The 16175-nt window shown below is 36.9% G+C and overlaps 1 protein-coding gene across 1 annotated transcript; it reads right to left on the bottom strand.

The window, feature by feature from the left end:
* Window positions 1-5388: 5388 nt before the first annotated feature.
* On the bottom strand, window positions 5389-7059 carry LOC122012581 (NAC domain-containing protein 92-like). Its single transcript, XM_042569169.1, has 3 exons — window positions 6728-7059; window positions 6317-6597; window positions 5389-6210 (listed from the first exon to the last, which is right to left on the bottom strand). Exons 1-3 carry the CDS (start codon window positions 6888-6890, stop codon window positions 5671-5673), a joined length of 984 nt encoding a protein of 327 aa, XP_042425103.1. The 5' UTR covers window positions 6891-7059; the 3' UTR covers window positions 5389-5670.
* Window positions 7060-16175: the final 9116 nt, after the last annotated feature.

The following is a 16175-nucleotide window of genomic DNA, read 5'->3' on the forward strand; positions in this document are numbered from 1 at the left end:
CGCCGCCGGTCGTCGACCGCCGCCGCCGCCGACCGGTCGACGGCCGGCGGTCGACGGTGGGGGCCGATGGTGGACTAAGGGTATATTCGGTATTTAAATTTTGGTAGGACGGTGACCTCGTAATGTAATCGGATTACATAGCATTTGGTTTGTAATCCAGATTACAAAACTTCATTACATTTTGTAATCCAGATTACATTACATTACAAGTTTAAAAGTGAAACAAACAAAATAATCTGCCTTGTAATGTAATCAGGATTACATTACAAGGCAGATTACCCCCTACCAAACGTAGGCATGGAATATATAGAATATGATTTTATATCATTCCGAGCTCTTTAAATTTATCTACCAATTTTGTCTAAAATCGATTAAAATTGGTTGATGGACCTTGCGAGATCAAAATGACATGGAATATTATTTTATATATTCATTTAGTTCCTCTGATTATATATATTTCTCAAATATCAATTTGATACAATATATTGAGAGTAATAATTTTTTGAACACAAATTTATCTGAAAAATATAATTTGTATTAAAAACTCACTACTCTTAATATATTCGGTCAAATTAGAATTTGAGAACTCGGATATAATTAAGAGAACTAAAGAAACATATAGAACCCAATTTCATATCATTCTGAGCTTTATCGGTCCATCCACTTACTTTACCCAAAATTGATATCCAAGCATCCATGTGTAAATTGGTCCAGATGATTGGACTCGTTCAGTAATTTTTGTTAGTTTGGGATATATTATATGTATTTAAAGTTCAAAATTTTATGATTTAGAAGTTGGGTCATAATGGATTTGAGTCAATAAGATTTTTCCTCTACGGTTGGCTTTCCTCTTGGGTTATTGTATTCCAGATTAAAAATTTTATATATTCACGAGTTATATTATATAGATTTATGATTTAAGATTTTAAATTTAGGGTGTGGGTTATAATGACTTTAAGCTAATAAGATTTGTCTCTAGGATTCAAATTCCCCTTTTGGGTCATAGTGTTTAAGATAAATAATTTTAAGTGCTTTTATATATATTTAAAATGTTATATATATATATATATATATATATAAACACAATATATCAAACGTAGTGATTTTTTTTAAATATGAATATATTTTAAAAAAATTTAATTCGTGTTTTAAAAAAAACACTACACTAAATATTGAGTCAATTGACATTTGATGGACCTAGGTCCATCAGTCGATGTTGATTGATTTCGGACAAAATTGATAAATGACTCAGAGAGCGGGAATAATATAAAATCAACTCTATATGTTTTCTTATTCTATTCATTATATCTATAATCTTAAATATCAATTTGATTTAATATATTGAGTATAATGATTTTTTAATATAAATTAATTTTTATTTTTTTAAGTTTTAATTGATTGCTAGATTAAAGTTGTTTATATAATCATTACTTCAATCTATTGCTATATGTTAAAACTTTTTTTCTTTTTGATAAAATGATTAAAAATTTTATTCGTGTAATAAAAATTAAAAGAATTAGACAAACAAATAGGATTTAATTTCGTGTCATTTCAAATTCTTTAAGTTTATTAGTTGATTTTACTTGAAATCAATTAATGAATCTATAGAGTTCGGAATAATATGAAATCAAATTTTACATATTTATTTAATTTTTCTATTATATAATCTGAATCAATTACTATACTAGAGTAATCTATTAGGATAAATAAATATTAGGTAGATGATTTAGTAATTTTAAAAGTATGATGGGTGATCAGGATATTTTAGAAAGTTCACTACGCGGATTGATAAAAAGCTATTAATTATATAGATTTTTAAAATTTTCATTTCAATAACTATATTTTAAGCCGTATTTAAAAATTATTGCCTTTTTTGAAAGAATTAATGTGGCCAAAAGGACGGCGAAAACTGGGCCGATTCCATCAAGGAGACTGGGCCTACAACTCTAACGGGAACCACAGCCACAGTCACAAATTTTTAAAAACACCTTCCATAAAGTTTACATTTTTTCCCCTCTTTTTTACTCGAAAATGTTAGATCGGGTGATATGTGAACGGGAAAGTAAATCATGTGATTTTTAAAAATAAATCTTTTTTATTTTTTAAAAACAAAGTGAGTAGTGGAAGACTAAATAAGAAAACGAAATAGAAAAATAAGTAAAATAGCACACGTTCAATTTTACTATATTCGAAGTATTCGACGACTCCTACTTCAGGACACGAGTCTCGTGGATCTATTAATGGATAATCCACTAAAATATCATTTCCGATACTTTTGGAAGAGGGAATCGAGTACAAAAGAATTCGAAACAAATGCAACATACTGTACTTGTCCTTTTACAATAATTAAGTACACAAATGAAAAAATTACCAAACACTCTTTCAATATGGTCAACTTAAGCTCGGTGTTTGGGTGGCTTCTTAGTAGTAGACGAGTGTAGCAGCGTCGCAGCAGAGTTGTAGCAAGAAGCTAGAGTGTTCGGAAGTCCGATCAGAAGTGCAGATGCTCCTATCAATGTATTATTTGATGGCTTAGGCGAGCACCCCTTATATTGAGCATGGAAGGCGTTTTCAAAGGCCTTGAAGGAGCCTCCAATATAGCAATTCTAATTCCAAACAGCTCGGTCCTTATCTTTGACGAATTCTAAACTTTATCATGTGGGAAGCGCTTTCTATACACTGAATGTGCCTTTTATGAATAGTGCTAAGGCGTCTTCAGTGTTTAAAGGTGTCTTCCATCCCTTGGAAAATACCTCGTGTAATGTTCACATAAGGCTTTTTGTACTCTTTTTACCCTGCAAAGCGTGTTAGTCCAATAAATCAAATAATAACTTGCAAGACAAGTATTAACATAATAATACTAAGTAGTAATTAGACTTTGTTTCCCCGAGATCAGGATCTAGTCAATGTCTCAGTTTAGGAGTTTGAAATGAACCTAAACTCGACCACGCATACTGTGCCTCAACCGGGATGCGTCCTCACCGAGTCACTCTCTTTAAGTGACTTATCTTTACTTACCAATTTACAGTCGGTTGACTAGCCTCTTGACCCACCAGGTCTTCATGCCAGTTGTCAGCTCCGCAGACCTAACTAGACTTCTGCTGACTGTCCGGTCCTGTAGACCCAACTAGACTTTCTGTCATATATCAGGTCGGCCTGTTGATCTATCTAGACTTCACATCAGCTATCTGATGTCGCGGACCTAGCTGGATTTCAGTCTGGTATCAGGTCTTTCAAACCGATCAGTTTCTATACACTTGGTAAAGTACTTAGACCAAAAATACACCTAATTTAATTCACTTATTATTTATCTAAATTTGAGTTAGACCGTTAATGTAAATTGTACCCACAGAAAAAACTAATAATTCTACCCCCATAATAATAATAACAAAAACAACAATAACAAGAGTCAAAAATCGGCCTCTGCTCTAAATCAAGATCATCGTCCTCAATCTATAAGATGTTTCCTTCCCCCAAACCCTTTGAAAGGGAGTTCAAGTCTAAACGGTAACTTTGAATTTCCATGACATGCCAAATAATTCCAGTCCAAAAAACAAGAAGAAGATGAATGGAGACGTGACTACTTCCAAGAACACAAAGGTCTGACCTGTTCCTTTCTTGTGAGGCATCAAATTCATATGAAAAGGTGAACTATTCCTATCAAGTTGAAAAATATATACATGTAATTATCGCAGAAAACTACTTCCATTAGCTTCTTTATTCTGAAAAAAAAAAAATAGACAAGCAAGTGATAGTGCTTCAGGTAGATTGGGAGCATCACCACCTGTCACTTGGGTGTCCCCTCCTACTTATTGAAAAGTCTTACATTTGTAAAGTTTTGAGGTGTTAATTGAAAATATTGGTATACTAGGAGGCATATTAATTGTGAGTGAATAAATTTTAGAGGCGATTTCTTTATTGATAATTGGCTAGACGCACCTCTAATTTCCCCATATAATAGTTGTATTAATTGTTCTATTTTAATTCAGCATTACAAGGATCTAAATGTTGCAAAAGTGAATACATTATATACATATGTATATAATATTATTTTTTTATTAAAAAAAAGGTAAAGGAGAGATTGGGTAGGTAGGTCCAAATCTTGTTTAGTCTTTAGGGACTTCATTTTACCAAACCTTATCTTTTTATCTCTTTGAAGTGGGGAAGATATTAGATATACTAGACAACAAAGAATGACGTCATGCCACCATAGTAAGCCATCAATGATCCAATTAATTAATCCCCATTCTTTTATCTAATCATCTTGTCCTTTTAAACCTAATTGCACTTGTGATTGAAAGATGATGAGGGAGGTGGTAACACATCGACCAAGTCTTTAATTAAGACTTTATTTTATTTTATTATTTTTGGTGATCCAGTATCCAATTAAGACTTTATTAAATTGTCAAAGGAGGGAATTAATTAATTATAATCAGGTAGAAGAATGACAAACTAGAATGCAGCATATGATGAGGTTATTTACTTCTAAATGGAAGTCAAGGGTATATATCTCTCTTTTGGACCCATTCCATCCACAACACTTAGTTTAGTCCTCTGTAGATATATAAAAGCTTGCCCAATAAAATGAGTTTCTTGTTTTATCCGAGAACCTTGGTTAGAAGAAAATTCTGATCACTAGTAATCTTTAAAAAGGATATAGATTAGTTATTAGATTCTCCACGCATCCGTGATCTACATTGCAATTTATATATATATATATATATATATAAAGGAAACCAATGGAGTTTTGACAAGAAATATATTGTGATTGATTCTAACTATACTAAATTTGATGTTTTCTTTTTAAAAATTTCCTTCTTTTTTTCGGCCAATATCCACAGGTTTAAATAAATTTCGAGGGAAAAAAACTATGTGCCACTGTTATTATTATTTGAAATGTAATATAAATTTAATTGTTTAGTATTATATTGAGGAATATTGTCTCTTGTTCACTTGAATTTAATCCCTTGTTTGGTGCATGAAATGGTGGTGGAAAGAAGATGACAACCTCGCTAGGTCCTTGAAATGAAGACAAACACTTAGCTTGTAAACAAAAATAATGTATCATTAGGGGAAACAAATTAATTATATTCACATGAACATAGTTAAGACATTCAACTTTTCCTACTTAAATATTGCACTCACATTACTCTTCATAATTATATCTGTATATCTCCTCAACTTTAAAGCACTTGTTTTTTCTTCAAAAGTTAAAATAATGCATATTCAAAAGTTAAAAATCAACTCCTTCAACACGAAGGAAACAAAAAATGATGTTCCACAAGATATAGATCATCAAGTTACAGTTATTAGTTGTTGACTTCATGCATGATGCTTGTCTGAGTCATATTCAAAAAATAAAAAAATTAAAGAAATAATGAAAATCACTGCGCAAGGCCATTAATTATTTTCATTAATTAAAACAACAAATCACAGCAATTACAAAAGAAGTAAAACTCCATCAATTAGTCTTCACAGCTTCTGATCACGTACAGTAATTAAGAGACTTAAATCTGTTTAGAAATCCAAAATAAGAACTAAAAGATCAATTTATATATATACACAATTGAGAGTATATAAATCCTATTAGAATGCATGCATAATACCCATGCTCTGGCAATAAGATCAATGACGCTACCATATGAATCAAGAACCAAATCTTAATTAAGTTCAACCGTAGAATGCATAGCTCGTCCAGTCGTCGAAATCATCGAAATGCCTCGACAGGACAGAGGAGATCTCGGTGGTGTTGCGATCAGTGCTAAGGCCCGTATCCTGCGAAGGGCAGCCCAAGGATTGGTTCGAGCACTGCTCTACCTTGCAGTGCCTCTTAATCATGGCACCGGATGCTGCAGCTTCCTCATCGTAATTGCTCCCAGCAGCCAGAGCCCTGAGCGTTAATGCCTCGTCATGGTGCAAGCAGCCCAACTGTTCACGAGGAGGAAGAGGAATATTTGAGATCGCCATCTGTTGCTGCTGCTGCTGCTGGTTCTGATCGAAACCTTTGAAGTCAAAAAGTGCTGCTACCTGATCTTGATCGAGGAAGCTTGAGCCAGGCATGCCGATCATGTCGGAGTACTCGAGGTAACTGGGGAGATCCATTAGGGGAGGCAAAGTGGTAGACTGCACGATCTCATCCGACGTAGAGTTTTTCTTAAGCACCGGCGCCCCTAAATTCTTGTGGATCACCCTGCAAACAACCCACTCATCCTGCAATTAATTAATCACAACACAATTCAGAAACTTTCAAGTAATTGAGATCAAATTAAAGGATGGGATAATTAGGATTGTGGATTAATCACAACATAATCTGTACCTTTGCAGATTTGGGGAGACTGGGGAGGGAATTCTTGCCTTCGAGCCTGAACTCATGCATGACCCAATCGGTCTTCTCGCCCTTGGGAGCTCTTCCTTTGTAAAAAACAAGGGTCTTCTTCATGCCGACGAGGACCCCTTTGCCTCTGTAAATCTCCTTATCCTTTCCTGTGGCTTTCCAGTAGCCAGCTTTGGTAGCCCGGTTGGTTCTCATCCCGGTAGGGTATTTCCTATCCCTGTGACAGTAGAAGTACATCTCCTTCTCCCCCATCTTCGCCTTGCCTGAGTTGAGTGCACCCCCATCAAATTAATCAATTAAACCAGGATGAAATAATCAATCGATCGACAAGTTAAAGTACTACAAAACCGATCGAAATAAAAAAATAATAATTTCAGATTTAATTTCCCTTACTCTGAAGATCCCAAGGCTCGCACTTGTTGAGGTCCACCTCTCCCATGGCTCTCGCAGTGAAGCCATGGTCGAGGATTTTCGGTGTGAGGTAGTGGGTGGCGATCTCTTCGTCCGTGGGGTGGAATCTGAAGCCAGGGGGCAAATCCATGCCCTCGTCCTCCATTGTAGTTGCACCTCAACAAGATATCAGGATCCCCAAGGAGAGAATGAAGGAATTAAAAGGATCGATGGTATGGTATGAATCCAAGGAGCTAGCTAGGACATATTATTAAGAAAGAAGAGAAGGGAGCGAAGAGGAAGGGTTAAATTAAATAGAATGAGCAGTGGCAATACAGATATCCTTGTTGCCCAAGCCACTTGCAAGAGAAGCCTCCACGGAGAGGGTGCCCCACAACTAGATAGATAGCTACCCAACCATTCTTAAATGTTGCTGTCATAACCCATAATATTCTTCTTCCTCCACCTTATTTAATAAATACACTGCTCTTAATTTGTTTTCATCCTCTCCAAAGTTAAATTAAGCCCAACCTCTCGATTAACCTTTCCTTTTCGCATTATCGCCATTAACAGGCTTTCTACTGCTAGTTGACAAGGAGGTCGCCAGAAAAGATGCTGTGGACCATGGCTCCCCAACGCCTTTCTTGTAAAGGTAATTCTCTGAGGGTCTGTTTCAGAAATTTACTTCTTCGCGATAAGGTGGGAAGAGAGACAGAGAGAGAGAGACTCACGCACGGCTGGTTACATGCAGCTGAACCTAATCAATAGTTGGCCATTATATTTATTAATGGAAACTGAATAATTCTGAGGCTCTTCCAGGCCGAAACGTTAGGCTTGTCAAATCTGGACATGGATAGCAGAGTTCAAAGCAAAGATAAGGATGTGCTTCTTTTCTTTTCTTTTCTTTTCTTTGTATTTATTAATAATGTTTTTTAATTTGTTTTCAAAGTAATGAAAAAGAAGGAATAAAAAGGACCTAGAAATGGGTCCATGCTGAGGTAGAGGATACTGTAGGGCTGATATCAGCCTTTTGTCCAAGTTAATTATTATTTTTTAAAATATATATATTATAAATAAACAGGAAGTGGAATTTCGTTGGATCCACCATTATTCTAATTCTAGGGCCAGGAACTAACCACGTGCCTATACAGATCCTTTTCATATCGATCAATTCATTAAGTATTGAGGAGGAGGAAGAGAGTGATTTTACTTAAAAGGCAATGGACCAGGTCTGGCTTCTATAACACCTCTGATTAATCGGCAAAGCCGTGTGGGGACCACCTACAGATATTCAATTCATTGATCAAATAATTAATTTGTCATTTAACGAAACGGGTTTCTTATAAATTTATTTTGCTAAAAGGCGCCTTGCATTCTATTTGTTAAATTAATTTACAGTAAAATTTATTTTTTTTGAACCGTTATATATTGGTTAAATGCTTTTAAACAGATTAATTAGCGGTGAGGTGGAGATGACGGGGATGGAGACCGAGTTGCCTGACAAAACTCGTGGCCAACGTTGACTTCTTTTCCCATGATGACTCATCCTGACGTCATCCGGTGCCACAGGTGGTCCGGTCGCCGCTGCCTTTTCCCACCGACCTGTTTTCAATTTTTTTTTACAAATATGTATTTAATATTCAATGTTTCCTCACTTCGAAGAACAAATTTCACTGCAAGTTGTGAATAAAACCAAACAATTAATTGTTTAATTTATGGAGCGGGATTGCTTTGCTTGCAATCGAATGACGCAAATTACAGGAGCAGATGGCGGCGCGACAGTTGCGCGTGGCGTCGAACGCACGGCGGTGGTCGGCGGCACTGTGGTGAGATGCCCGGCACGCCGCCGTCCTCGCTGGCGACGATGAGCTAGCTCGCACATGGCTGGAAGTGAGAGATTAATTCATTTCACTAATCAACCATTTAATATTTATAGTTTAATTGAGTGATTTGGGTAATTAATTAGGATTAGAATTAGAATTGACTCGAAAAAAGTTGGCATTTTAGCAAAAGGCACTTTTCGGAATAACCAAAGGAAACAAAGCAAATATGCATGCAGTTATCAAATATTTATATATATATTCAAAGAGCTCAAAAGTCTTTAGGATTATAAAACACTAAGTCAAAAATATTTAAATTTGAAGTATTTCAAGTCGTTATATTAAAATTAATTATTTCAAAAGAAGAGGGCTAAAAATGCTTATGAACAGATATTTGTTCGGTGTTTTGATTCAAACAGTGGAAAGTAGAAGGGTAGAGAATAAACATAGCATGATCATGATGCTAATTTTAAACAAGACGATACTTTAATTAATTATAACGTCAATGCTTGTGACCCTAAACTAGATCAGTAGGACGTATTAAATCTTAATCGGTGGGATCGGAGAATGACACGTGTTGACCGCGTGTTGCTGTATTAATTGACAGCTAAACGCTTGTCGGCCAAGTCTGAGGCATGTGTTTGGGGATTTAAGTATAAGTTTTCTGAGGCTCGAAATTAATTAATCAAATTTGAGTTTTTAATTATTTGATTGATTAAATTATTGGGTGGAGTTGGAACGATTCGCTGAATTCAGGGTGAAGGGAATCTAGCTCACGCGTCGAGAGCATTTATATGCCTGATTGTGTTTTTTAAAAGAGAGAGTTCATTTTACTCCTCAAAATTTATATAATTTTTAGCATGAAATTTATTCTCGTCAAATTCCCTAGAGTTAGGACACAATTTTCTTGTAAATGTGGCAGATGAGCACTCGATCGATCGACGGATCACATGTATTTTAATGCAATATATACCTGGATATTATCGCGATCCATCGATGCCGGATCACATGCAAGTGTAGCGAGGCTGCATCGATCAATAATTGATGGCTGATTCATGCATGCAGTCTTAATTATCTTCATCATTTCATGGAACACACTGCTCGATCAATTAACCATGCACGCCTCACTTAAATATGAGCATTAACGCATGATGGTGAAATATATATAATTGGTGCCTCATTAAATTAAGCTGCATTGCAGTAAGTAATTGTTAGGTTGAGTTAGATCAGCTAGCATGCTGCACGAGGTTGAATTATATCCTGGAATTGTTCGTAAATTTATCATGGTTAATCAGGACTCCAATTATAAAGACAAGAAAGTCGGTACCACTTTAAATGCACGCCTGACACACTCATGCAATGGGACGAGCCGAAAGAAGAAGAAGAAGAGTAGTTCAACTGTTCATCTTCCAGACAGGCAGTGCATTGCACTTGGAAACAAGGGACCAGCTAGCATCGATCGGCAGGGTATATCCACGTGCTCAAATATTCATGCATGAATGAGAATAATGATCGGATAATTATACACAAATTGAAGGATCCGCGTGATAGACGGAGAGCAAGCAAAACACGTGATCAGCAAATTCACTTGTATGCACATGAATGATAGTTTGTGTGAATAAATAGAATTCATAGAAGTGAAATAAAATTACAGCACTACAATGAACAAAGAACTAAAAAATTCATATGGAGCTCTCCTGTTCATTACATTCCCCAAATGATGGCGATAGAAACTCCACAAAATCCTTTCAGACGGCATGTAGTGATACCATTCCCTGTAAGTTACAACTAATGAAGCTGGTTAGCACATTCCAAGAATGACGGTGGCAAACATTCTAGGAGATGCTAATTGTTCAGGTTTGGATACTTTTCTTCATCAGAGACCTTTATCAGGTAGATAAAATTTAAAACAAGAAAGAAAAATAAGTAATAAAAACATTGACACATGGGCTGCATTTAAATCAATATCCTTTTGATGGCAAAATTACTAAATGAGAATTGGAAAATGGCCTGAATGCACATAGAACGGTGGACAACAGTCATGCTTCTGTTGCATTCAATCCTCACACAGCTAGTGAAAATATTTTGTATTCTAGAAAAACAAAAACCCTATGTTGGTGCATTAACTGATACCAAAAAACAGAAAAAATTAGCGATGGCCATGCTAAGGATTTCAATACATATTTATCTGTATCAAGTTGAGAGGACTATTTATATAACAATATCATGTTCAACTTAACCAATTACACTGTATGATCCAAACATAGCACCCAATGACGAATATACCTCATGTAGGACTAGACCTTTATATTCTAACACTTGCAGGTGGGCTCCTGATGGGTTTGAACTCAGTCATATTGAAGTTAAAAGACTATGAGGAGTTCGCTTAAACAGTTTTTTTTTTTTTTTTTTTGGTCAGGAAACATGATAAACCAATAAATCAAAACTAACATGACATGAATATGGTCCAACATTGGAAAACCAAAAATAAGAGGCTTTCAATGAACTAGAGATAATTAATTGTCACTATAGATCCTAGGGGAAGATTGAAATACAACACTTGAACCTGCTAAATGACTCAACTGCGTAGGAAGCCTTAGGGCATCAGGGGTCAACAATGTGAAGCCTCAAGAGCCAAGATAGGTAGGTATCCATCAGCTACCTCATTTTACCAGCTAGACAAGGCTTCAAGAGCCAAGATAGGTAGGTATCCATCAGCTACCTCATTTGCCCAGCTAGACAATCAGGAGCATACGAGCAGTTTCCTATCTCATAGTTGGGTTTTTCAATTGGGAAATCACAGTCCAGAGAAAAATTATTGGAGAAATATAGTAGATAAAGTGGCAAGGCAACTGTAACCATGGAAAAAATATACCTTAAAATTGGAGGAAGGTAAACACTAGTTAATTGTGTTTTAATCCTTTCATGGTATATAAACTTCACAATGAAAACAACAAAGATTCAAAATCTGGTTTCCTGTTCAATTTGTGCCCAAACAAAAAATCATTATGAGCTGAGTAACATTAAGTTACAAAAAAAAATTGAGTTTTAGTTTGTAGTTTGGTGGTGGAAATTGTTGGTGACTAAAAAGGGGGAAACAAACTGGCATGGTCTGAAATGAATCAATGATCCAACAGACGTTAATTGAACAACAGCAAATGACCCTTTACTATAGTTGGTTCCTCACTATTAAAAAAAAGTCTATCTTCCCATTATTTGTTAATATCTTCCTGATAATAAATTGACAACTTACCTAAATGGACTGTTTTCTTTGGAGGTAGGGAAATCAAACTCAAAATATCTAGGAATGTTTGAATAACTACTACTTATGGGATCACTTATTCACATAAAATTACCCAGGGTAAATCAAAATGATATAGTGGAGATAAAAGCTACATTTTCAAGAGAATTAATAAAAACAAAGAAGCTTTCAGAAATGATATCAGGAGTATGGCGCAGTTCTGTACCTGAAATACAAATTGGCTTTGAATTACAACAAAATATGGCAAATATCCCAGTGTTTGTTGGTGCAATATCTCCTAGGTCAAAGCTTATCACGTTGACTAGGCTTGAGCCACGTTGGCTCAAGCCTGAGTCTTGATGTTTGGATTTCGATATTTGACAATACGTAGAGATTGCAGGTGAAATTGTCCGATTGGGGAGATTGCTGGTGCAATTCCCCTCTGATCAGGGTTTGACCAGACTGGTGTGTGAAGCCGAGTGAAAGTCCTGGTGAGTGAAGTCAGGCAGAGGGAAAGTCCTCGTGAGTGAAGTCAGGCAGAGGAAAATCCTGGTAAGTGACGCCAGGTGAAAATATTAGTGAGTGAAGTTAGGTGAAAGTCCAGGTGAGTGAAGTCAGGCACATGGAAATTCAGGTGGGTCAAGGTTGACCGGACACCTGATGTTGGGAAGTCCAAGTAGGTCAAAGGATTGACCGGATACTTGGCACGTGGAAATCCAAGTGGGTCAAGGTTGACCGGACACTTGGTGTTGGGAAGTCCAAGTAGATCAAAGAATTGACCGGATACTTGGCACGTGGAAATCCAGCTGGATCAAGGTTGACCGGACACCTAATGGTGGAAGTCCAAGTGGGTCATGGAGGACCGGACACTTGGCACGAGACGGTAAGTCCAAGTGAGTCAAGGTTGACCGAACACTTGGCAGGAGGAGAAAAGTCCAAGTGGGTCAAAGGGATTGACCACTTGGTAAAGAAGTCCTAGCAGGTCAAGGTTGACCAGATGCTACGCATGAGGTTCCAACAGGCCATGGTTGACTGGATGTTGGATTTGGGGACCCGAGACTTGGTTAAACAAGTCAAGGGGAGACCAATCGATCGATTGAACACTGGTTCAATCAATCAGTCGATTGATTGGTACTGTGCTGCGACAAGCAGCGACCCAATCGATCGGTCGATCGATTGGGAGCCTTTGTCACAGGCACAGAACGCTTCACAATCGATCAGCCGATCGATTGGGAACCTCCAATCGATCGGCCGATCGATTGGGGGCTGGGTTTTTTCGTGCGATCGCGAGAAAGCCTGAATCGATCGATCGATCGATTCAGGCGTCTTCTAGAGAGCATAGAAGAAGGTTGAATGGATTGGCCGATCAATTCAGCCTCCTCAATTGATCAGCCTATCAATTGGGAGGCGACCGTTGCGCAGGATAAAGTTGTTGGTGAGCATCTTTCTCCGCACTTCTTCGACTCCACTTCCAGTGATCACTCTCAGAGATTCACAACAGTTCTTGAAGCTTTCTTAGAGCAAAGTGTTGCTGCACTTCCAAGATCAAGAGGCGTTCCACACAAGAAGAAGAAGCTAGGGTTAGGGTTTCATGCTGTAAATCTTGTAAGATTTCACTTGTATTTGCTTCCCTTTTCTTTCTTCTTGTATTGAGAGTTTGTACAAGGCTTCTCCACCTTTGGTAGTTACCGAGAAGAAGTGTTTTGATTAGTGGAGTGTATATCGTGTGTGGATCCTTGGATTAGTCACCTCTTCTTGAGGTGGATACCAAGTAAACCTCTTATATTAGCGTTGTAAGTTTGTTTCTTGTTCATTCCGCTGCACATCATCACCAAGAAGCAAGCAACGAGACGCGCGACGAACTATTCACCCCCTCCTCTAGCACCAAAATGACCCTAACAGTGTTAAGTGTGAAAATTCACCCTAACACACTCAGTCAAAAATTTATAGAATACATACTATGAATACAATGCCATAATTGGAGGGATCTTATGCATATAAGAACACATAACACAGTGAAAAAAGCTCAAGAATCTTTGCGAATACGGTATACTCGTTCTTGCTACTCTATCACATAGAATCGTTACCTTTGTTGTGTGCCCAAAGCAATCCCGACAACATCAACTTGACTTGGGTAGATCTCAACGTGATCAACACGCCCGCTCCTCTACGGTATTCACACGAACACATTCTCCCATCCGCCTCACAAACTCACAACTTGGAGAGAAACCACCTTCGTGGTGCTAGCCACTTTAGGAGGTTCGGCCTAGAAGAAGAAAAGGAGGAAGAAGAAGAAGATAAGTCTCACACCTCAAAATGCAATGCAAAAATCCTTTTATATTCATCCAATGAATACCAAAGGTTTTTACCATTTGGTCTTCCTCCTTCAATGCATGAATAATCCAAATTAATCATCATTTTTTTTTCTTCTTTAATGAGTGGATTCAATTGAATCTAACTCAGATTAGACTCGATCCAACACAATGAGTTTAATTCGGATTAGACTCAATCCAATAATTGGATTCATTCGAGTCTAACTCAACTCAATCCAATAATCTTAAGGTCTATCACATTTTAGTCAAACCAAAATAAACTCATCTCCAAATCAACATGTTTTTTTTTTGTGTGTGACCCAATAGGCTCTCATAACGTTAGCAATGTATCTAAAACTATTTTAGATACATAAGCAATGAGTGGCATCTAGCAATGCATCATTGCTACCCAAGTAACGAGAATGTCGAGATCCGACCTAACCTTTATATGTCTATTATCTTGTATAACTTGGCCCTTCTATACTTGATATTTAAATTTGATCAATGAGGCATAAACCATGTCATCCTCTTATCAATCTTTGTGTTTTTTGGATCCCTAAGTAGACACGCTCAATCAAATAATAAATATCTCATATTGATTAATTTGAGGATGATCATACATTCTTGTGTCCTACTTAATCAAGGGGCCCACAGATATCACTTTCGTCATAGGGAAGGGATAAATCTCATCTACATCACTCACATCCCTCCGCATAACTTATTGCATACAGTGATCGACTTTATAGTCCACCTTATTATATGTGATGTTTGCCAATACCAAACTACACAACTCCTTATGTAGGGAATCGTAGTGACTTCAGGTTTAAGGATTATTCATACCAATGGTCACTATGAGAATGTTTATAACACTCATATAATGATCTATGAAACATTCTCATGGCAGGTCAATTCAGTACATATTATCTAATATATACTCATGTGTCAACTTGATATATCATCGTCATAACTTGTGAGATTAAGTCATCAGTTGACCTACATGCTAGTCTCAACGCATTAATATTGTCCTTATATATTTATATTTGACTAGGAATAGTTAAGAGTAGTATTTATATATATCTACAGTCTCCCACTATCAATTCAACCAATTGATATGCTGTAAACTAGAATCTACTATCTTAGGACATTATTATACTTCTTCATCTGACATAGATCTGAAGTAAATATAATAACCATAAACTTTACCTTTTATTAATGAAATAGGATACAATATGTCCTAAGTCAATCAACTCTTGATTGGCTCTTAGGACTTACACTAACAATAACAACTTGTCATAGATCCTTAATCCACACAATGATTAAGCACTGAACATTTAATATTGCAACCAATCCTTGTTTTTTTTTTACCTTCCCTGAGTTGAATCATAGTCTCATAGTAAAATAGTCAATTCAACTCAATGTATTATAACATTTATGCGATTCATAACCAAAGTAGCTCAGACTCAACCGAAGGAGAAACCAATCAAAGACATGACAGGTATTAAATTCGTTCAAAGTCCCTGCCCACTCAAAATTCAATGAAGATGCTTTAAATCTCAAAAGAATATATCTTAAAATAATTGCTAGCAACAGTTCAAGCACAACCATATGCGTAACGTCCAAAAGATATGATTATAGAGAAAGGGAAAAGACAAGAAAAATCCAACTAACCTTTATGACCGGAAGGACTTCCCATAAAGATCATCTTATGTTAAAAAACTCTAAAGGGGCAAACTTGAACCAGAAACAACAACACCCCGTGATTTCCCTAATCCGCGCTGTCGAAACAAAGGAACAGAATGCCCGAACGAGCGCTTGGTAGCCAACGAAGAGACGAAGTCAAGAACGATAATGAAGGGATCCATCTCACCAGTGAAACATGTAATGACATTAGGAGGGAGAACATGAACTTGTGATTAAACCTGCATCGAGAGTGCGGAGGCCGCGGAGCCACTCGTGGTACCGCTGCCGTCGACGACGTAAAGCATCTCGGCTTTGTTTCTATTGTAACCATTCGCCGTACCGGGAGGCGCTGCCAGAAACTGGCCCACGTCCGACACCAAGGAGCTGCTGAAGAACTG

The sequence above is a fragment of the Zingiber officinale genome, chromosome 8A, assembly GCF_018446385.1.
Source record: "Zingiber officinale cultivar Zhangliang chromosome 8A, Zo_v1.1, whole genome shotgun sequence".
In the NCBI taxonomy this organism is placed as follows: domain Eukaryota; kingdom Viridiplantae; phylum Streptophyta; class Magnoliopsida; order Zingiberales; family Zingiberaceae; genus Zingiber; species Zingiber officinale.